Raw genomic sequence first — 21,056 nt, forward strand, 5'->3', positions numbered from 1 at the left:
CACACTGATGACCGATAGCTGGTGGTGGCCGGCCGATTACACTACTGCAATTGTAAGATTTTTCTACATCCACTACTACGGTCACATTGTTTGCAGTCAGTGTAAATGTCAGTCGCAATTTGTTATTAAAAGGTTTTGCATTTACAAATAATGCAAATTAAACAATTAGTGATCAACTAAAAAGTTATTCGAAAGGCAAATCAAGTGTTTCCAGCATCAATTTCATCGGAGGAGCAGCAACAGCCTCAAAATTGGTAAAGTGGACGGCAACACAATGGGCAGCTCGGACGATCGCGTCTATGCTGCCGAAAAAATCATCCAGAAGCGCGTTAGAAAGGTACGTTCTAGCAAATAAACAAAAATAATTACATTGCATGTAAAAGTAAAAAGTGCGCAGCAGAAACAATTACAAGGTCACATGTCCTTCGAAATTTCGAGCAGAGGCTCGCGTCGTCCATCTGCTGGCAGCTGCGCTAATGTCCCGAGCTGCTGCAGCAGCAGCAGCAGCAACCACCATTTGCGCTGCGCGTGTGTGTTTGTGTGTGCGTGTGTGTGTTTTTGTTTTTACTGCGCTACATTTCGGCATCGATGAAAAATCAATTTGTTTGCCATGCGCTGTGTGTTTGGAACGCGCCAAATTTCTCTCATTGAATGAACGATCCTGACTGAAAATATGCGCCGGGCAAACGAGTCACAAACTAAAGGAATTCTAATATATAAATAAAACGCACTCTTTATCCAACTATAAACCAACCGCAAATATACAGCTAGAGACCTGTGAGATCTGACACAAACATGCTTCCATATTGCAGGGCGTTGTGGAGTACCGTGTCAAGTGGAAGGGCTGGAACCAACGCTACAACACCTGGGAGCCTGAGGTGAACATCTTGGATCGTCGCCTAATCGACATCTACGAGCAGAGCAACAAATCCTCGGGCACACCCTCCAAACGCGCCGCCGCTCTTAAAAAGAAGGAGAAGGAACCCGATCCGGAGCCAGAATCTGAGGAGGATGAGTATACATTCAACGGCGATGATGTGCCTGATACCAATCAGGCAACCACATCGACTGCCGCCGCTACCAACGATGGCGTGGACAAAAAGGATAAGGACAAGAAACACCATCATCACCATCACCACCATCATCATCATCAGCAGCAGCAGCACAGCAACAACAACAACCAAAGTATCAAGTCCGAACGGATTAGTAATCGTCGTTCCGAATCGCCGTTGACTCATCATCATCATCATGAGTCGAAGCGGCTGCGCATGGATCACAGCTCGTCTTCGAATTGCAGCTCCACGCACAATGAGAATTCGTTTGTGCCGGAGGCAGACACCAACTCATCCAGTTCAGAGGATCAACCACTTATGGGCACCAAGCGCAAGGCTGAGGTGCTCAAGGAATCTGGCAAGATTGGTGTCACCATTAAAACCTCACCAGATGGACCGGCAACCAAGCCGCTGCAGTCGGCACAGGAGCAACAACAACAAAATGCAACAGAATCGGCCACTCAGCCACACAAGACAGAGCTGCAGAGTGCGCCACTGAACACTGAGCCGGAGGCAGGTGAAACACCGACGCCAGCCTATACCGAGGAGGAGGATGATGAGGCGTCAGCGGCGCAGACAGCGGAAAACAATAACATACCAAAACTGAGTGGCGCCCTGGCGTTAAGCCAAAAGCAACCGTTGACGCCGCTGTCGCCGCGTGCATTGCCGCCGCGGTTCTGGTTGCCCGCCAAGTGCAACATATCGAATCGAGTGGTCATCACGGATGTCACCGTCAACCTGGAGACGGTCACCATACGCGAGTGCAAAACAGAGCGAGGATTCTTTCGCGAGCGCGACATGAAAGGCGACTCTTCGCCAGTGGCCTAGGCCGTTTTTCTGCTCCAAATTCAATTGTATATAGTTTTACAAAAAAACAAACAAACAAACAAACAAACAAAAATCCATGCTAAATGTTGCAAAGCATTTTCTTTTAAGAAATAACTTATTTATTTTATTTATTTATAGCCTAGAAACTAGTTTGTTGTTTTATTACAATGTTTAAAGAGCAGCTCCAGCTGTTGAGCAGCACCAAAAGTTGAAATTTCACAAGGATTGATCAACTTTTGCAACTGCACAACGCCTGTTAGTTCAGCTAGTTGTATGTCTTGTAGTTTAGCAGAGTATATAACACCATATATATTTATTTAACATATATGTATATTTTTCTATAACAACTTGAATCTGACAAAACCAAAACACACTCATACACGCAGAAAATCCATGCGAAACTGAAGTAATTGCTATTACGCTTGATATACACATTTACAACCTACCATAAATACTTATATACAAGTATATGTATTAAACTAAGAATGTTACAAATCAGCAGCAGCGTCAATATTTCACTTTTTTTATATGGCTTCCTTTTGTAACCCAATATTGTAAAGATTTTATTGTTTTTAGCGCTGACTGAATTGGAGCAAATACATAAACAAAAGAAAGGAATAACATATAAGTTGATGCATGTGGTTAGATATTAGCTTATTATTATCTACTCCTGCATAATTTATTTTTTAGGTTTAATTTTTAAGTTTGATTGCTGGAGAAATGCTGACTATATGTGCTGCCAAATGTGCAGTGCGCAATGGATTAAGTTCATAATTCTGTGGCGTTCATAGATTCAGCACTTTTTCGCATAGTTTACACACAATTCCTTTTAAATTGTTCTGTACATTTTTTGATATACCTAATTTTAATAAACAACGCACAAAAGGAAACAAAAGTCACGAATGATTTTTGTTTTGTTTTGACACCATATTTTATAATCAAGTGCGTAGTATTTATTGTCTAGTTTTAGATGCGGCGCGAATTCCATTTAAAAAATAACAAAACAGACAACAAAAATCTACTCAAACATCTTCAAGTTTGTAATTTACTCTAACTGTAATGTTATTACCAGTATTGACGGTAATTAAATTAAATAGAAGCAACAAATTTGTATTTTTATTGTTAAGCGTGGGTTAAACATTATCGTCACTTATTATCTAGATTCAAGCAGTATAATGTCGGTTATAATATCTATATCGGTCAATAGATAATAACTAGCTACTTTGTACAAGTTCAGGGTTCATCCCCATCTATATAATCTCATAAGGGTCTGTACTTGTTTATAAAAGAATTAATGAAGTGCGCCACCTTTTCGGGCTCATTGAGATGTACATGATGCGATCCGTCAACTTCATGATATTCGAATAGCGGGTTCTGGCGCAGCACCGCGATCGTGGCATCATAGTATTTCTTGTTCTCGTAGTAGGGCGCCTGCAGAGCTTTAATAAACAGATGCGGCGACTTGATGCGCGTTGCCATTTCCAGCACAATCTCCAGGGAGAGTGTGTAGAACTGCGAGTACTTCAGGCGATTGTCGCGCGAGAAGTAATACTTGTGAGGTTCGTGGCTGGAGGGTTTGCAGTTGCGCTGCAGTAGGTACTTGCAGGCCTCTATATCGACGGACTTATCGGTACCATGATGCAAGCGTTCCACCAGTTGATCCCATTCGTAGGCAGGCGGTTCACTACCGCTGCGTAGGCGTCGTTCCAGCTTTAGAGAAGCTTCCAGGCGCTCTGACAGCGCATTCACAATTTGCTTTGGACTACGTATGGGGGGCTTCAGCACGTCCAAGCCAATAAACATATCCACTTTCTCCGGGAATAGAGCGGCAAATACGAAGCCATTTATGGAACTCATTGAGTGACCCAGCATGGATACTTTGCTCCAGTTGTATTCCTCCATTAAACGCAGCACCAGCTGTACATAATCTATGGAGTGATACATGACACCATCTGGCAGCCAGGAGGAGAGTCCGTGACCTGGTGCGTCTATGCTGAGAAAGGACAAATGCGGCGGCAGCAGCGGTGCGAGAGTGTCGAAGGTGCCAGCATTGTCCTGCCAACCGTGCATGCCCAGAATAGGACGCACATGCTTTGGTCCGTACCATTTGCCAGATATGTGACCCCAAGGAACGGGAATGCTGACTTCCTCATACTACAAGGTGTGGATATATAGTGAGTCAGATGCCTGGTGAAAGTGAAGCAATCAATCATGTTACCTACATGTTTTGTTAGTGTCTTCAGCGTGTTGGTTGAACTTTGACCGTGCGCCAGACGAACACTCTGCTGTGTCCCCTTTACAAGCTGCTGCAACAGGCGCAAACTTCTTGGACCTTTCATTCCGAGTGAGTATATTTTGTAAAATTTTGTATTAAGTAATATCTAAGCGGCACTGTAACGCCTAACTTGCTTGATCACCGTGATGAAATGAAACATCTGATTACAAGTGAAGCGCTTGAGATTTACCAACCACTAGCGAAAAAGTAACACGCCGAATGACAGATACCCTGCGAAATATTCGGGGCATAAACGTCTGATAAAAGTCCGAAATTGGCGATATACATATAAGAGACATATTAAATAAAGTAGTAATTAGATACTTCATAGTAATAGTATTATTCAAATAAGAACGAAATTAATATACTTTCTTAATATATATAAATATTTCCTGCAACGTCTTTCCTAGCGTTACAAACGCCACCATAATTTCATAGTACTTAACGCTGGCGTGTGTAACTATCGATGATGGCCAAAACAATCGATAGCTTAACAATTAAAAACGCTTCTTGGTTTCAGTGCTGCTAAATGCTTGAACAGGTCTATTATTAGTTGATTGGATCTTGCTTTGCCTATTTAACGGCAATTAAACTACTTTTCATTTATAACACTCAAATACACATGTCTTGCACTTTTGTCCATCTCTAACACTAGATTTCTCTCTCGCGCTCTAACTCCCCAATCAGCTGTTTGCTTAGTTTATTGTTCTATGGTCGTGCCACGGCAATATTTAATTAAACGTATCTAATAAGTGTGGAAAACAAAACGAATTTGTATTAGCGGAAGGTCTGACTGCACAATATTAATGGAATTGTAAGTAAGTTGCTGTGGAGAAATAAAACCAAGCGCATTCATCAGTTAGACCCACCAGTTGACCTTGAACTTTGGAGCTGTTGTGTATTGGGTTTTGATACTTCCAGATCGAGCGTGGCATGGATAATTAAATTTTATAGTTCCCTTTGTTATTTACTTTGATTGGTTTTATCGTTATGCAGCATATTTCTCACCCAAACATTGTGCTCCTCGCTCTGATTAACTAATCGCAAACGAGCTAATCGCAATGCACGAACGCTGATAAGAATTTGTTAGCGCCTTCGATTCGGCTAAACTTTGGAATTAAAGCACATTCGTGTTTTTGTTCACTTGCAGTGAGGAACATGGAGTTTGAGTTTAAGGATAATTCGAATGGCAGCAGCAGCAGCGGCGGCGGCGGCGGCAATGCAGACCTCAATCTTAACCAACGTTATCGACATGCTGGCGACCTGACTGGCGAGCCGCCAACGCGAGCTGTAAGTGTGCACTTTGATCTTTGGAACGTAAATCGCAGTTAATTGTTGTGTGCAATTCGATTCTAGTTTTCCGAGATCAGCATTAAAGTGCCCTGGGGTCACATAGCTGGTAAATGGTATGGCCCACAGAATGTTCAGCCCATATTGGGTCTCCATGGCTGGCAAGATAATGCGGGCACATATGATTTGTTGGTGCCTTTGCTATCACCGGATGTGGCTTTTCTTTCTGTAGACCTTCCCGGCCATGGATTGTCTTCACGACTGCCTGATGGCTGCTATTACAATTCGGTGGATAATCTATATGTGATAAGACTTATCATGAAGCAATATAAGTGGGAAAAGGTGTCTCTGGTTGGCCATTCCATGTCTTCCATAATTTGTTTTGTGTTTGCCGCTGTCTTTCCCGACAAGGTTGATATGATAATTGGCATTGACGCGTTGAAGCCACATCAACGTCCATATCCCTCGGTCATTCGCACAATGGAAACGCGCCTGGACGAATTTCTACGGGAGGATGAACGCAATCGCAGCAAGAACGAACCGCCCAGCTATACTTACGACGAGCTCATCGAGCGCGTCTACATCGGCACCTTTCACTCGGTCAACAAGGAGCTGTGCAAACATATGCTTGCGCGCAACATCCAAAAGTCGGGCAAGTATCCGGACAAGTACTTCTTCTGTCGCGATCGCCGCTTAAAGTTTTACAACTATGCGATTGGCTCGCAGGAGCTATGCGTGGAAATGGCCCATCGCATTACGTGTCCCTATATGTTTATCAAGGGCTCACAGTCATCCTATTTCGAGGACAAAAAGTACTACGATGAAGTGCTCGAAGTGCTCTTAAAGAAGTCAAACTTTGAATATCTGGAGGCAAATGGCACGCATCATTTGCACATGAACAATCCAGAGGCCATTATTGGCCCGGTCAACAGCTTTATACAACGTTTTGGTCCAGCTGCCTCTGCCGCGGCGCGCAAAAAGGCCAAGGAGGCTGCCGAGAGCAAACTGTAAAGCTTATTACAACAACAGCCAAATACAAAGTCAGTATAAACTTGGGTCAATTGGGGCTTATTTATTGTTGCATAAATGATTCTGTGTATCGATGTCACATCTCTTATTTTTATATACTTAATTGTTGATTATACTGTTAAAGTCTGGCTCTGGCTCTGCCTCTGCTATAAATACACAATGTACATACACACCACGAGGTTGTTCGCTTCGTTTTTCGTCTTGAAGGATAACGAGGAACTGGTTGCACATACGCGCGGCGGTGGCTTAAAAGAGCTGATGCGCTCTGTGTTGAACTGGGTTAACCCTTTAAGGTCTCAGTTCCAGTTTATGCTATTGCAGTAGTAGGTAATTCAGGCGTGACTTTTAAGCATTTCAACTGAAATGGGGATTGGTATTGTATAGTAAGATATATAATGTTTAACGTACTCAGAAACATTTCTAAAAACTACACTTTCAGCTTTTGCTCACCTTGTTCTTATGATCTTTTGCTACACATCCAAATGTGGATGGGTTAATTGGGCGGATGGGTATTACGTGCTGAGGTCCCATTAAGAGCCGGCAGTTGACCTACATTTCGGCCGGTAGAATACGCAGGCGCAGCGAAAGTGTTGATAGCCGTGAAACCTGTTTGGAGCCCAGCGACGGCAGCACTTTGGATCTGCGGCTGTTCCGAGTGGTTGCATCATATTTTAGACTCTTTCTTGGTATTTGTATTTAATGTTGTATCTTGTTTTAGCATTTTGGGGGTCAACTGTCGCATTTACATTGAAATGACAAATTATATATATATATACATACATATATGTGTGCAATTTGATGCCACATAAACGAAGCAACAAAAGAAAAAAAAAGGTGCGAAGCGTCGACGGACTTGTTGGCCCTGCAGCTTCCACATTTGACTGCATAAATTTCCGTCTGATGTTTCTTTAAGCATTTATTTTATACTTTTCACCTCGACCAATATGGTTAATTCCTGTGCCCATTCATTATGGAAACATCTGCTTTGCTTTTTGATTAATGAGCGTTCGTTAAATGTGGCTCAAAACGTCTGAAGTATTGTATATTTATATGATCCATATACATATATTAAATCATGAGTTAACGCTGTAAGACTTTTGACTGATACACATATCCATATATATTACCCATTGAAAGCGATTGGTTTTTGTTGGCTCAGGTTTAACTTTTGGTTTATTGTACTCTATTTTATGATTTATTAAAACTGTTTTTAATATTAACTCTACTGGCGTGCTGGTGGATGCGCTGCAATGTACTCCAATGACCTAAGTATGGCCTCAGGAATTGGTGGAGGCGTGGGCAAATGACTGCCACTGGGATGGTATCCATTCTCATCGGCGGTATATGTCACCTCGTATTTTTGGCCATCATCAGACACGAAAGCGTAGGTGCCGGCGGCGCCATTGGCATTGCCCGACTCCTGCTGTTGGATGCCATTGCTTGTCTCGAAGCTGTACACATAGTTGCCCTCCGGATCGGCTGGTTCGCTGCGTTCGCTCAGAATTTGAGCGTCCCGGTTAATGTTGTCCGCCTGGGCGCAGACCAGCAGAGCGGCGATAAGGCACAGTGACTGCAATAAATAAATCAAATTATTTTTATTATCCTTTCGATACGCTGCGTTGTCCTTCATTTAGCACTCGCGCTGCTCTACTCACAAGCTTGAACATGTTGATTCAGTTGTCTAATTCACACTGTTTGATTGTCTTTGAGCGTCGGAGGCTTTTTATACTCGTAGCATCCAAAACTGGAATATGTAGGCGCAGTTGCCGACGTCGCCGTCCTCGTCGTCGCCGTCGTTTCTAATCCGCCGTTGAGCTGCGTTGATGACGCGTTGTACTAAATATCCACGAGCTTAAGATATTTGTGCGTAAGCAAAATGCGATTATATTAAATAAAATTCGGGCCAAAACAAAATACACGCATAAATATATATATATTCATATTTATAATAAATATGAAAAACGCTGCTCGAAAAGCGTTTAAACTCATTCATAGCGGTTTTGGAATTGGCTGCTTGATCCACTGAGATGGCGGTAAACGTCACCCATCATCAGCAGCAGCCCGATCGGGGCTTTATAGTTTGTTTTTTTTTTAATGATAATGACGTATGTGACATTAGCCTCAGTCGAAAGATTGAGCAACTTTTTGATGGGAATTTTTACGATACAACTAGCTAAAATTGAAAAAAATTAAAAAAAATAACAACCTAAAACTAAAACTAAAACCAATTTATCATCACTTTCAATTTCGATTTGGCTGGCCATTCAGCTTTTGGGCAAACCAGTTTAATTGTTTAATTAGGCAAAGAAGAATTCTTCATCCAAATTGGAACAAGTTCGTATTAGCATACAAATTTGTGGCATGACAATAAATTAGCCGAGAGCAGATCGCTTCCATTTTATTTGCCATGAGCTTTAAAAGTGAGCCTCGCACTTTACAAGCAGCTAATAAAATGCCTGTTCATTGGCGTCGAGTCCATTAGCGCGGAATCTGCTCATCACGTGCACAAGCAAAAGACTTAGAACACAAACTTGCTCAACAGCGATCCGAATCTGGCGTTTCGGCAAATTTGAATTGCTAAAAGGCCAAACTAATTTGTATTTTTGAATGTCTCTCAAGATGATGGATAATGCATTCTAGATTTGTTTCCATTTTTTGTTTGTTTTTTGCACCAATCCACGTGGGCTGATCAAGACCTTTTTATGGTCGTTGGGCGACAAAATGATTTAAATATGCAAAATATGCATATTTTTTGTGTGCTATAAATAGTTATAAACATATTCAATATTTTTTACTAGGGCAAAGTCTACATCTTTTTTTACCATAAATATTATTATTTTTTTTTAAATTGCATAAGCAGGAATCTAAATAGAATTTCTTTAATAAATATATATTTCTTGTATCGCATAAAGAACAAGTATGTCGTAGATTATATTATAAATGCGGCAGCAAACCTGAAAATAGTCGAAAGTTTAATTATGTTTATTTTTAACGGTTTTTGCTTGAAGCATAAGAGGAATCGGGTCTCTCGCATGCCTCAAATACTTTTAACTTTGTCGGAACAACAAACAAGCTGTTAAAATATCAAACGCTGTGTTTACCATGTTAACCAATAGCAATTTAATTAAGTTATCATGCTCGAGCGATCTGGTCTCAAAAAGTTGGTCTCTAAATGTCGAAGAATGATGTACATTAAACAAGAGCAGTAAAATATATTATTTATTTGTGATACAAATTCAAATATTGCTATAAATTTATATGTTTCTCGTAAATGATCGAGCACAACATTTAGAATATATAGCATAGAAATTAATCAATGCTAATTACACGTGTTTGGGTCGTCTAATTACTTCCCTATACACAAAATATTAGCACCATTAAAAAATGTTTGTCCATTTTTAAAGAGAGCAAGTCAATCAAAAATAAATCATATTTCAACTTCAAACTCAGTCAAAAGTAAATTCTATTTTATACATTTTCAACTTTAATTGGAAAGTGGGCAGATATTGAGTATTGGATTATGTGTTACTTGTTAACGATTTCATCAATGTTTTCAAACTTTGCTATTGGGTTCGCATTACCGTTTCTAATTGTTACAAAAAAAGTCCCGCCAAATCACACATCCAATTTTTAATGGATCATCATGATCGTCAGCTGCCTCCCCGCTGAGGTTGAGGCTGCGCATCCGAATGCTGCTGGGACGACCTTGCGCATCCGAGCATTTCAACAGCTCTTCAAGTTAGACAATTCGCGCCGGCTTCCAAGCGGGCACGCGCACCTGCCAACTCCAAGTCGAGCTCCAACTACAACAGCAGGGCGCCGCAGGGCGACGACTGGCAACAACAACAACAACAACAACAACATTGAAAGCTGTTAAGGTGTTTTTTTCTGGTTTTGTGAACCACATAAAAATAAACAAATTATTTAGGTTTTAGCGAGAAGTAAAGAGTTGCATGGGGCGAATGCAAAACTGACACCGAATTAAAGCGTGGAAATAAATTGCTGGCAAATGACTCATGCATTTTAAAGGCTCTGATATTCGATTATAGTTAACCGCATTGTTGTTATAAAATGTTTCGATTATGATAAGACGGTTTTTTGGCAATTATTGGTGCCCTCTTCGCCCATGTAGTTGCCAATTGCCATTGCTGGGATGCCATAAAAAACCATTAAAACCCGTTTGCCATACCCAACCACAAACATCCATGTCCATATAAAAGCCAGCACGTTGTTGAGCAGAGCAATCAGTTGCAGTTGAAGCATCCGCCTTATAACACTCAAACCCATCCACAGTCACAGCTCTCAAGCTCAAGTCAAGATGTTCAAATATGTAAGTGCCCGTCAACAATTTAGAGTTTCATAGTTCCCCTTGCTAATCGCGTGTGTTAATCGCAGATGCTGTGCCTCGCCCTCATCGGTTGCGCATGCGCCGACAACATCAACAAGGACGCACAGATTCGCAGCTTCCAGAACGAAGCATCCGATGCGGAGGGCAATTATCAGTATGCCTATGAGACCAGCAATGGCATTCAGGTCCAGGAGGCGGGCAATCCCTCGGGCGTTCGCGGTGCGCTCTCCTACATTTCACCCGAAGGCGAACAGATCTCGCTGAGCTACACGGCCGATGAGGAGGGCTACCATCCCGTTGGCGATCATTTGCCAACACCGCCTCCGGTTCCGGCCTACGTGCTCCGTGCCCTCGAGTACATTCGCACACACCCGCCAGCACAGAAGGACGAGCAATAAGCTGACATCGAAGAACCACATCCGCGAAGACAGAACCAACCAGTCAACCAACATTACCACCATCATCCACACGACTCGAATCTGTGGCAGTCATTGTTATATAGAGACATACTTTCGCATGTTTAAATTAGTTGTAGTTATCGTTAATAGAGCCCGTTTGTAATACAACGCGCATAAAAAAAAGCAACAAAAAAATATGATTGTTTAGTTAAAAACAACGCCAAATTGTTTGAGCGGGAAGTTTGCCGCTGCATCTTAATTTACAACTTTCACAGCAGCTCGTAAAGACTGCAGCCTAAAAGTATGCTTAACTTTTTTACTTGAAACTACATGTCGCCTCTCTATGCGATTTTCATGAGCTAAATTATCGAGCAGAACACATGAGGGCGAGACAGAGAGAGAAGACACAGAACATTTAAATAGAGAGAGCAAACAAATAGAGTGAAAATCTAATTAATCATTGCCCGACTAGCAGAAGCCCTGTACACAGCTATAACCACCTGCTCGTTACATACAAGTACATCTTTTAAACATATTAAAAGCTCATTCCTTAAATTAATTATCAGTAAGCAATCTAAACTTTCATATCAACTGAGTCACCTGAATACGTATTTGGCACCAAGAACTCCAAATTTAAATAGACTCTAGCAGCTAAATGAATCAATTATTGATCCATTTATTCATTCAATGTGATTGACAAATTGATTGTTTAAACTGCAACAAAGCGTTTTTTTAGGTTAAGCATTGAACTGGCCAATGATTGACCCATTGACAGGCAGCTGCTACAAAAGTCGAGCGACCGTAACACACTTGCAATTGCTCGCGTTTTAAACAGCGCACAAGTCGCGTCGTTGCATTGTGGGCGTGCGACTTTATTTTCAAACATTGTTATTTTATTTACTGATGCCGTTTTTTTTTTATTTTATTTTTTGCTATTTGTTTTTAACTCATTGACCATTATGGTCAGCTGTCAGATGTATCTCTAGACTATTTATATAGAACTTTGTCGGGGCTTTCTTGGGACTATGTGCCGCTGTGTAGGTTTATGTGGTGCTCTAGTCTCCCAGATTGACACGTTTGTTGTTGTTGTTGTTGTTTATTGCTTTATTTACAATTAAACTTTACCTTAGTTGGCATTTGCGGAAATTGCTCAAGGGCGTTCTAGATAGAATATATCTATATATATAGAAATATATCAAGACATGTTTGTCTGGGGCAGCCGCTGTCCGATTCTCGTTTGGGCCAATTTATGTTGACATTTTCAAAAGCCGTCTGTTTTGGGTCTCACGCGAAGTCGTAGACATTGTACGGATTTCCCTTGGCCATGGCTAACAAATTGGTAATTGGGCTAAGCCAGAAAGTTGGCTAAATCAACCGAATTTTTCAATCAGTCGAACTTGTTTTCGTTTTTAATAAATTAAACTTTCATTTTATTTAACTACAAATTGTTTCTGGTTAATAACAAAAAAGTCCAATAAGATTTGTTTTTGCACGCAATGAAGCGCTTGTGAAAATGTATCTTAAATTAATTAAATTAATTTGTAAACAAAATTCGTCTCGAGTGCCATTTTCGGATGCTTTGCGCAAGGCAGTGCCGCCAACAGAAACCAAAAACAAAACAACTGCTCAAACATCCTGTTAATGTATGTGTGTATGTGTGTGTGTGTGTATGTGTGTGTTAGTTCTTAATGCTCAGGTACGAGGGTCCCACTTGGCGCACATAGACGCTGCGCTCGTTGCTCAGATACGGCGGACAGCGCACGGTGAGTATGCCATCGGAGGAGAGCTCGGAGCGCACATCATTGGGATAGTAGCCGCGCGGCAGCACGAATCTCTTGACAATGTGGCGGCCCACGAAGGTGTCGCCATCTCGTCGCTTCTCGTGCTTGGCCTCGACGACGACGGTGTCGCCGGTGGTCTTGACGGTAATCTCATATGGCTTGAACTGATGCACATCCACGTTGGCCTCGAAGCCATCCTTGCCAACGACAACGCGGCTAAGATCTGGCGCTGAGCCGACGCGTGACAAACGCTTCCAATAGGGCAGATCCCAGTCGGCGGTCAGATCCCAATCGCGCCACAAGCGACGACGATAATCCCAATAATCCCAGTCCGTGCTGTTGTTCGTGGCTGGCACCAAAGCCATCTCGACTATGTGTGTGTGTGTGTATTTGGTTTTCGGGGCAGGACGCAGCAACGCGTTGCGAATTTTTACGGCGTGGCTTAGCAAAATTGTTCCGTTTCACGTTTCACGATTCGCCGCGTTTTCTGAACGTCCGCACGCGATTTTTGCGCTGAGTGAATTAAACGCGACACTGACAGAACCGCCGCCTTATATAGAGCCCAATGCGCCAGCTGGGTCGGCGCTTCCAGTGGGCTAAGCCAGCGGCAATGACAACTGTGACGTCGTCATCAGCTCCAGCCGTCGGCAGCGGGCGATCTACTCAGCTAATCGCTGTTTGTCGAACTCGATCTTGATGGGGCTGGCCTGGTGGGCCGTGCCGCTGTGGGCTGCCAGCTGAACGGCATTTCCTTGCGGGGCTGCTGCGTCTGAGAAACTTCCGCAAGAGCCGATATACTTAAGATCTGCCACATAAGTTGCTCTAGTGAGCTGTGCCAAAACCAATTCTTGCCTCAAATCCACAAAATAAAAGCCCAGCTTATTCTCCCATAACGTTCAAGTTCAACTTAATTACGCAGCATTTCCGCTGTTATATGAGCTACCCATAGATACGCCTGGGCTAAGCTAAATTAACAAATTTCTTTAGCGGAAATGTGAAAACAAACATTCGAAAACGTCGCATAATTCTTTTCACTATTTGACCAAATTTGGCATTGACTATTTATGCGGATTTTCATTTTCAATTAGCTACAGACACAGATACAGATAGACATACAGATACAGATAGAGATAGAGATACTGTGTCAACAACATGTTCAGCGCTTGGATTGAAACATTTGTAGCTTTTAGTCATAACAAAAGGCAATTTGTATGGCCACGTTGTCTGCTAAACGGCTTTTCGGCTATTGCCATCGATTTGCACCAAAGATTAGCGACAACAACAGCAACGTGAACTCTTCGTGAATTGAACATTTATGGGCCTGACCTGCCTACCCCTTACCCCCCGTCTGTGTATGTGTGTGTGTGTGTGTGTGACCCCACCCGTTTATAATTGTATTTTATGTTCTTCTTGTTCTGTTCGGCTTGTTGTTGTATTTGCGATAGATTTTGCCAACGCTTGATAGTAATTATAAAGACAACGGCGACAATTTACATGTGCCATGCCCTACAGTGTTCATCTATAGTATATATACAAGCATATATATACTCTGTATATTATGTACAGGCACGAGTTCAATGAGTTTGTGACTCAGGCGGCAATTGACAGTGCGGTGCACATCAATAGATAAACGTTTAAACAATTAGGTATAAATATAAAAAAAAAATGCGAGTGGGTTTTCATTGCTTAAATTATAAAGGTTTTTAATTGCTAGGGTACAAAAATATATTTTAATTGATAAAAAATAAGTTTAAAATATGAAATTTGATATTTTTTAAAATTAAAAAATATGTAAAAATAAGAAAACAATCTTTAAATTTATTTTAATAATTTTTTCCGAACATTGCCTTTTAAAAACTTCCTCAATTTATTAAATATTGCCTTAAAATATTAAAAAATATATAAAACTTATTAATAAACCCTTTTAAGTTTAGGAATTTGAAATTTTCGTGTAATATGCTTTAATTATTTAAAAATTTGCCCTTACTTGCGTTACCTTGTAGTGCAGTGTAGCCATGAAATGTGCGCACAAATTCTCGTTTGGAAATCAATGAAGTGCCGCAGCAGCTACAACAACAACAACAACAACAACAACATAACTAAACTAGTGACAATAATGCATTGTAATTATAGCTAAACAATTCTATATAGCAAAAACAACTATGTAATCGACTAATTTGTTTGAGTTTATGGCAAAATCAAATCAAATGCCAAGCAAACGATCCCAGCGATCAATTCCAAAGGGTGTGGGTCGCATTCAGGCACTTTCTTTGCCAGCCGCTTACACAAGACCTTGTGTTATATATATTTGATTCGCTTTCTATATTGAGTGGATCTGAGTGGAATCCATGTATTGCATGCGTCCACCCACAGGTCGTATGCGCGATTTTGGGCACGCGCTGCCGCCAGGCGGGTGGGGCTGCATCTGAGTCGAGGTGTGGGCGTGGGTGTGGGGTTGCGCGTTTTCTAGATGCATCTCTTATAGCCTATTATAGCTGCGGCGCGTGCAATACGCTCACTTGCAGCTAGCTTATGGCCTTAAATGTTCGCTCATTTGCGCGCCACAATTTTGTCAGCCAGCGGGCAAAATGCCAGTGGCAGCAACAGCTCACCCCAACATCTGCAGCATTATCAGTTCTTTTCTCGATTTTATGTGGCCTTAACAACGCCTCCGGAAAGTACATTATTTTAGTGGGCTTTTAAATTACTAACGAAAATCTGTTGCAAATGTGTAAGTTTTGTGCAGCTAAAGAAAATGTTTTGTTTTAATATTAAAACCAATTAATTTGCGCGTTTTCCAATTAAAAACAACAACAACAACAAAAAACGCTGCATAAAAAGCCGCAGTGCACAAGAATTCGATTAATAAATTTTATGCGGAAGCCTGAAAGTATGCTACAAAAAATATTGTAAAGCTTCACAAATTACGTATACGTAATTACGCGTGCGTTCGCGTATACTTAATGAAATTGCCGAACTAAATTCGTGTCAAACTAATTACAGCGAATCAATAAACTGCGCAGCGAATTTTAAACTGATGAAATAGAGAACTCGTAATGGGCGTGGCAAATCAATCAAAGCATTTAGAGTGATGGACCCACAAACAAGCAGGGCATTGCACCAGCCGAAGGGGAGCAGAGTTTAAAGGACGTAAGTCAAGACTCAAGCGAGGTCTGTTGCGTTGCAGTCGCTGGCAAATTGGGTGCACCAATAAATTGCGGCCAAGCAGTCGCCAAGGTAGTCAACCACAAAAGGGCAAGCATTTTTTTGTGAGTGGTGCAGGCGAACCCAGGAGCAGCGCGTCACAGGCTGCCACAGCTGCCACTGCAATGCGGTGCCATTGCCCAAGTTGGAGACGGGCCGGCACGGCCCAACTTAAACCGTAATTGGCCGTGCGAGCGAGCACCATCGCGCGCCCCAACACCACGTCTCTGACTCGCCAACCCCCCTTGTCTCCTTTGAAGAAAAGGCGCAGCACGGGCCGCAGCAACAACGTCGAGTAACCAGAGACACGAGTAGAGCCAGCACGTACAAAGTTTCAGTTCTGTTTTGGGAAGACAAAAATCACAAACAACTTTGTTGTAGTTGAGAGTGCTCGACTGGCAGATACTCTGCAAACAGATAGCTTGAGCTGCGAATACCGAGAGGCGCAGTCGAATGAAATGGACACAGAAAAAGTTGAATGGAAAATGTATTACAATCTTGAACGGTTCTAGATACGCAAGAATAAGCATACAACATTTGGGTCATTTGAGAGACAAACACAGCCAAGTCAACTTAACGTTCGATCATGCCCTCACTGTGCTCGCTTAATGCGTACAGGGTATAACAGAAGAAATACACTTCCTTTGTCCATTCCGGTGCCCCCGCCACGCCCACAATGTGCTTGCACTTGTTTGCATACGAAAAGAAACAGAGTTTTATTTATAAGCCCAGCCCAGGGGGTTGCGGAAAGGGGTGCCACATGCAACATTAGTCTATTTTCGTGTTGTGCTATTGAACCCAATAGAAAGAAGCGAGCCGCTGAAATGGAAAGTGAATGTGGTGCAGGTGGCACAATAAGGTGGTGTGCGATGCGCTCTTTGATGCGCGCTGTCTGAAGGCTTGACAGGAGGTCGGAGGTCGGAGGTCGTGTCGCAGCGACGCTGTCACTGCAGCTCATTTGAAATTCCAAAAACAAAAACAAATTGCTGACGTCGGATCCTTGGTATGTCCAGGGCCAGGATAGCCGCCGCAGCAGCAGCAGCCGGAGTTTAGCTCATATGCATGCGAAAGGAGGCGAAAGGACATGCCGTTTGCTTGTCGTCGTCCTTTTTAGCAAAGGTCACAATTTTGTCTTCCATTACTTTGTTGCACTTGAAATTTTTGAGTTTGACTGTTGGTAATTTCTTTAGAGTGTCCGCGTGGCAAATTAATGCGAGTGTCAAGCTTTCGTTTATGGCATGAAGGACACGCCACATGTCCTTGTCTGCGCTCAAGGCCAAATGCGCAAATCTTTAAGCTTAACAAGATTCAAAAATAGTGAGAGAGAAAAGAGCTGCAGTTGTATTCGTTACACATTCATTTATTAAATTTCAAGTTAAATATGTATTCGATTTAGCTGAAGTTTTCCATATGATATGCCTTGCGTTGCTAAAGTATGTCGTTTACGAGTTTGTAAAGTGCTTAGAAGAAGATGATTTACAAATTAACGCTAATAATGGAGCCAGTCGGCTCTATAATAGATATGAATGTGTTTTGTGATTAGAGTTCAACAGTTTTTGCTACTTTGTCATGTTTTGGGAGAGAGCTCTTAAGTTAACTATATCGATTATGATTGACATCAAGTAACAATTAGCAGTAAATGGCCGCATTCCACAAGGAATTTCAAATCGAAATTTCCCTTTCGAATGCGCCGAATATGTTTGTATGTAACTATAATCCACATGTCGTGTACAGTTTATGTAAATCCATGTGTGTTCTTTACTAAAGGATCGAACGAGCATATGTTATATAAGTATAACTACATATAATACCGAGTGTGATATATATATATCATATTTGTAGTTCTAATTCATACTAAACTCTGAAAGTGCAAACAGCTACAATTATGTATTTTCTCTTTGTTGTTGTATATATATAAAATTTAACTATATTGTTTCCTTTTGGTTGTGTTGTATTTTTTGTTATTTTGATTTTTCTTCTTCAACATTTAGAATACGTTAAGAACACGGAAATATTACGTTGGGCATAGATCAAATCAAAAACCATCTGTAAATTGCCGCATGTGGCACAAGGTCTTTCTAAATGTCCTTAGTGCTTCTTCTTCTTCTTGTTGTAACATGTTTCACTTTTCATAGCCTGAACCTTAACCCAGTCCAACACTTGCCGACATTGTCGGTAGTTTCTGCAATTTTTGTTAGTTCTTCATTTGCTGAGCTATAAAAAAAACTTTTTTGTTTTTACCCCAAAAAAAAAAAAGAGAAACTTTTCGTGTGTGTGTGTGTGTGAGTGTGTGTGAGTTGCTTTAAGCTGTGTGTGTTTGTTGTTGTTGTTGTTTTGGATGTGCCTTAAATTTGCCCGTTTTTGTTTTTTGTTTTTCAAGTACAATATGTATAATATGTATATTATATAATATATAAGTATATATAAATAGTATTCTGTTTGTTTCACTTTTTAGGTATCAAAAAATTCGTATAAAAAACGTTTGCTTAACAAATTCTCGTTATTTTTCGGTAAAAATCTGTGGCTTTCAAAATTGTTGTGTGTACTCTCGATTATTAAGAATTTCAAAAAACAATTTCGGTGTGTGTGTGTGTGTTTGTGGTTCAAATCGAAGCGGCTTTCTATTTTGTTGTTGTTGTGTTTATTTTGGCCTTTGTCCCTTGGCTATAAAAAAAAGCCGCAGCACGAATCCTTATGCAAATTCCTGTGCACGGAGCCGCCAGCCTTTTGTGTGCACTTTAAAACAATTTCAATGCTAATTGTTGTGTGCGCGTGTATGTGTATGTGTGTGTGTGAGTCGTGTGTGCCACGCCCCCTGCAATTGAGACGCCTAATAGGTAATGCGTCCCAGACGCGTTGCAGGCAACGTCGTTGGCTCCGAGCTGGGCAGCTCGCCGCAACGCTGCAGCCAGCTCCAGGCCTGGCCGCAGAGCACACCGACTCTGGCCAACATTCAGAAGCAGTTGCTCCGACGCTTCGACGCCGACGTCGATGTCATCGAGCCGGATGCCGTTGTTGTTGTTCCTGTTGTTGTTGTTGTTATTATTGTTGTTGTTGGTGTCGCCGTTGCTGCTGGCAGCAACGCGGCTGCGTTCTATGTCTTCTTGAGGTGCCCAACTGCCGCACGGCCGGCAGCTGTGGCATGTTTCGAGCATTTGGGCGCACGCGTCTTCTTCACCAGAAAACAGGTGAGAAACTCTATGGGTGATGGCACCTTCTGCAGGCTCTCCTCCGAACTGGAGCCAGAATAATGGCACTCGGCACGGGCATTGCTGCACTTGCTCCGGCCACTGGCGCCGAGTCCATCCATCTCGAGGGCATGGCGATAGTAATTCTTGCAGCACTTCTTGGACAGATTATACATGCGCACAGTGCGATCGATGTTCTCGTCATCCTCCTCCTCACCGGCCTTCAGATTCAGACCCAGCCCACCTACGCCCACATCATGTGAGTTCGACTTGACCATGTTGGCAGTGAGAGCTTGTTGTTGTTGTTGTTGCTGCTGTTGTTGTTGTTGATGCGGCTGCTGCTGCTTCTGCTGATGGTGCTCCCGATGTTCCAGTTGCAACTCGTGCTGCAGGTTCTGCTGCTGCTGCTCCGCCTCCTGGTCCTGGTCCTGCTCCTGCTCCTCCTCGAGATTGTTCTGCGAATCATCGTAGAACTTGTAGCTGCGAAAGCGCGCATGTCGTCCCTGCCAATCCGTGCGTCCAGTCCAGTCTGTGCTGGCCGGCAGCGAGAGCTGTATGGTTGGCGTGCGATAATATTGCCGATGCGGATGGAAGCCCAGACCAAAGTCATCCAGATACGATTGTGTATGGATGTTGTCCAGCTCGTCGGCAACGCTCAACAGGAACGGCAGCGTCGACATTGTATCCTTGCAGATTGTGCGTCGTATTTTGCTCAAAAACTATGCCAGGGAATTACCCGAGAATTTCAAGAACTTGCAGCTCTCAATATTCTAAAATTTCTTTTATTTTTTACTCGAGTTTAGTTTTGCACTGTCCTGGTTTGTTTTCACTTTTCAGGCGGCTGGCGTTGAAAATGTGTAGGTATCTCTGTATCTATGCTACGGCGGGGGCATATACACATATACACACACATGCACACATGTACATCTACATACATACATACGTCGACAAACTGCACTTGTTTGCTTTTACTTGGCTTGGCTAAACTTCTGCACTCGGCCGAGGCACTGGCTCTGGCTCTGGCTCACTGGCGCTGGCTTCGCTCGCAGGCACCTGCACGGACTCGAAACTGAAACAGAACTGAAAACTGAATTCACGAAACGCAAATGCAATTTACCAGCGCTGCACGAAGTGCGATTATGTTGCTACAACATCATCATCATCGTCATCATCAGCATGTAGGGAAACTCCTTCGGTTGGCTCTCGCTCACTCGCTCGCGTTCTCTCTCTCTCTGACTCTCTCTATTGCACTCTCTCACACTCGGCAGCTGGTCACGCGCTCGCGAAATGCCGTTCACGAGCTTGACACGAAGTGCAGCGAAAAACCCAAATAAAAACAACCCCAACCCAAAGCCCACCCTCTACACACACACACACACACGCACACACACACATACGCACACATTCAAATGCCGCACAAGCCAGTGCAGCTACTAGATTTGGGGCTACGCTTGGTTTATGTTTTGATTTTGCACGTACAACGCGGCGTATGCGTGTTATTATGGTCTATACGCCCGCATAGCGCGCGGTTTGGGGCTTGGTTTTGGATTGCCTTGAATACGCTGCTGGGATTTTCCGAGCGCGCTTTTCGCGCCTTATTGTCATTACTTTTAGTTCAGCCTGTTTTTTTTTTGCTTATTCTTGGCATCTGGCCTCCAGCATT

The 21,056-nt window shown here is 42.4% G+C and overlaps 7 protein-coding genes across 8 annotated transcripts; 3 read left to right on the forward strand and 4 right to left on the reverse strand.

Moving 5' to 3' along the window:
- Window positions 1-69: 69 nt before the first annotated feature.
- On the forward strand, window positions 70-2,818 carry Pc (Polycomb). Its single transcript, XM_064688667.1, has 2 exons — window positions 70-337; window positions 813-2,818. Exons 1-2 carry the CDS (start codon window positions 275-277, stop codon window positions 1,878-1,880), a joined length of 1,131 nt encoding a protein of 376 aa, XP_064544737.1. The 5' UTR covers window positions 70-274; the 3' UTR covers window positions 1,881-2,818.
- Window positions 2,819-2,964: 146 nt separating this feature from the next.
- On the reverse strand, window positions 2,965-4,332 carry LOC135432837 (probable serine hydrolase). The gene is made up of 2 exons (XM_064688670.1): window positions 4,103-4,332; window positions 2,965-4,034 (listed from the first exon to the last, which is right to left on the reverse strand). The coding sequence occupies exons 1-2, from the start codon at window positions 4,217-4,219 to the stop codon at window positions 3,141-3,143; spliced, it is 1,011 nt and encodes a 336-aa protein (XP_064544740.1). The 5' UTR covers window positions 4,220-4,332; the 3' UTR covers window positions 2,965-3,140.
- A 479-nt stretch (window positions 4,333-4,811) lies between these two features.
- Window positions 4,812-6,649, forward strand: LOC135432836 (probable serine hydrolase). Of its 2 annotated transcripts, none has more exons than XM_064688669.1 (3): window positions 4,812-4,969; window positions 5,306-5,445; window positions 5,512-6,649. In XM_064688669.1, the coding sequence occupies exons 2-3, from the start codon at window positions 5,314-5,316 to the stop codon at window positions 6,454-6,456; spliced, it is 1,077 nt and encodes a 358-aa protein (XP_064544739.1). In that variant the 5' UTR covers window positions 4,812-4,969; window positions 5,306-5,313; the 3' UTR covers window positions 6,457-6,649. The 2 variants fall into 2 exon arrangements, with proteins under 2 accessions (XP_064544739.1, XP_064544738.1); XM_064688668.1 differs by having other exon boundaries at window positions 4,820-4,973.
- Window positions 6,650-7,624: 975 nt separating this feature from the next.
- Window positions 7,625-8,549, reverse strand: Cpr78Cc (Cuticular protein 78Cc). Its single transcript, XM_064688674.1, has 2 exons — window positions 8,130-8,549; window positions 7,625-8,044 (listed from the first exon to the last, which is right to left on the reverse strand). The coding sequence occupies exons 1-2, from the start codon at window positions 8,139-8,141 to the stop codon at window positions 7,697-7,699; spliced, it is 360 nt and encodes a 119-aa protein (XP_064544744.1). The 5' UTR covers window positions 8,142-8,549; the 3' UTR covers window positions 7,625-7,696.
- Window positions 8,550-10,676: 2,127 nt separating this feature from the next.
- Edg78E (Ecdysone-dependent gene 78E) lies at window positions 10,677-11,369 on the forward strand. The gene is made up of 2 exons (XM_064688673.1): window positions 10,677-10,804; window positions 10,870-11,369. Exons 1-2 carry the CDS (start codon window positions 10,793-10,795, stop codon window positions 11,218-11,220), a joined length of 363 nt encoding a protein of 120 aa, XP_064544743.1. The 5' UTR covers window positions 10,677-10,792; the 3' UTR covers window positions 11,221-11,369.
- A 1,353-nt stretch (window positions 11,370-12,722) lies between these two features.
- Window positions 12,723-13,535, reverse strand: LOC135432838 (heat shock protein 27). The gene has a single exon (XM_064688671.1). It carries the CDS (start codon window positions 13,364-13,366, stop codon window positions 12,899-12,901), a length of 468 nt encoding a protein of 155 aa, XP_064544741.1. The 5' UTR covers window positions 13,367-13,535; the 3' UTR covers window positions 12,723-12,898.
- A 4,050-nt stretch (window positions 13,536-17,585) lies between these two features.
- Window positions 17,586-20,457, reverse strand: LOC135432802 (putative uncharacterized protein DDB_G0274435). Its single transcript, XM_064688632.1, has one exon. It carries the CDS (start codon window positions 20,071-20,073, stop codon window positions 19,300-19,302), a length of 774 nt encoding a protein of 257 aa, XP_064544702.1. The 5' UTR covers window positions 20,074-20,457; the 3' UTR covers window positions 17,586-19,299.
- Between the last annotated feature and the right edge of the window lie 599 nt (window positions 20,458-21,056).

The sequence above is a fragment of the Drosophila montana genome, unplaced genomic scaffold (assembly GCF_035044405.1).
Source record: "Drosophila montana isolate Dmon_TW-CO22-7 unplaced genomic scaffold, ASM3504440v1 contig_3213_1, whole genome shotgun sequence".
Taxonomy (NCBI): Eukaryota; Metazoa; Arthropoda; class Insecta; order Diptera; family Drosophilidae; genus Drosophila; species Drosophila montana.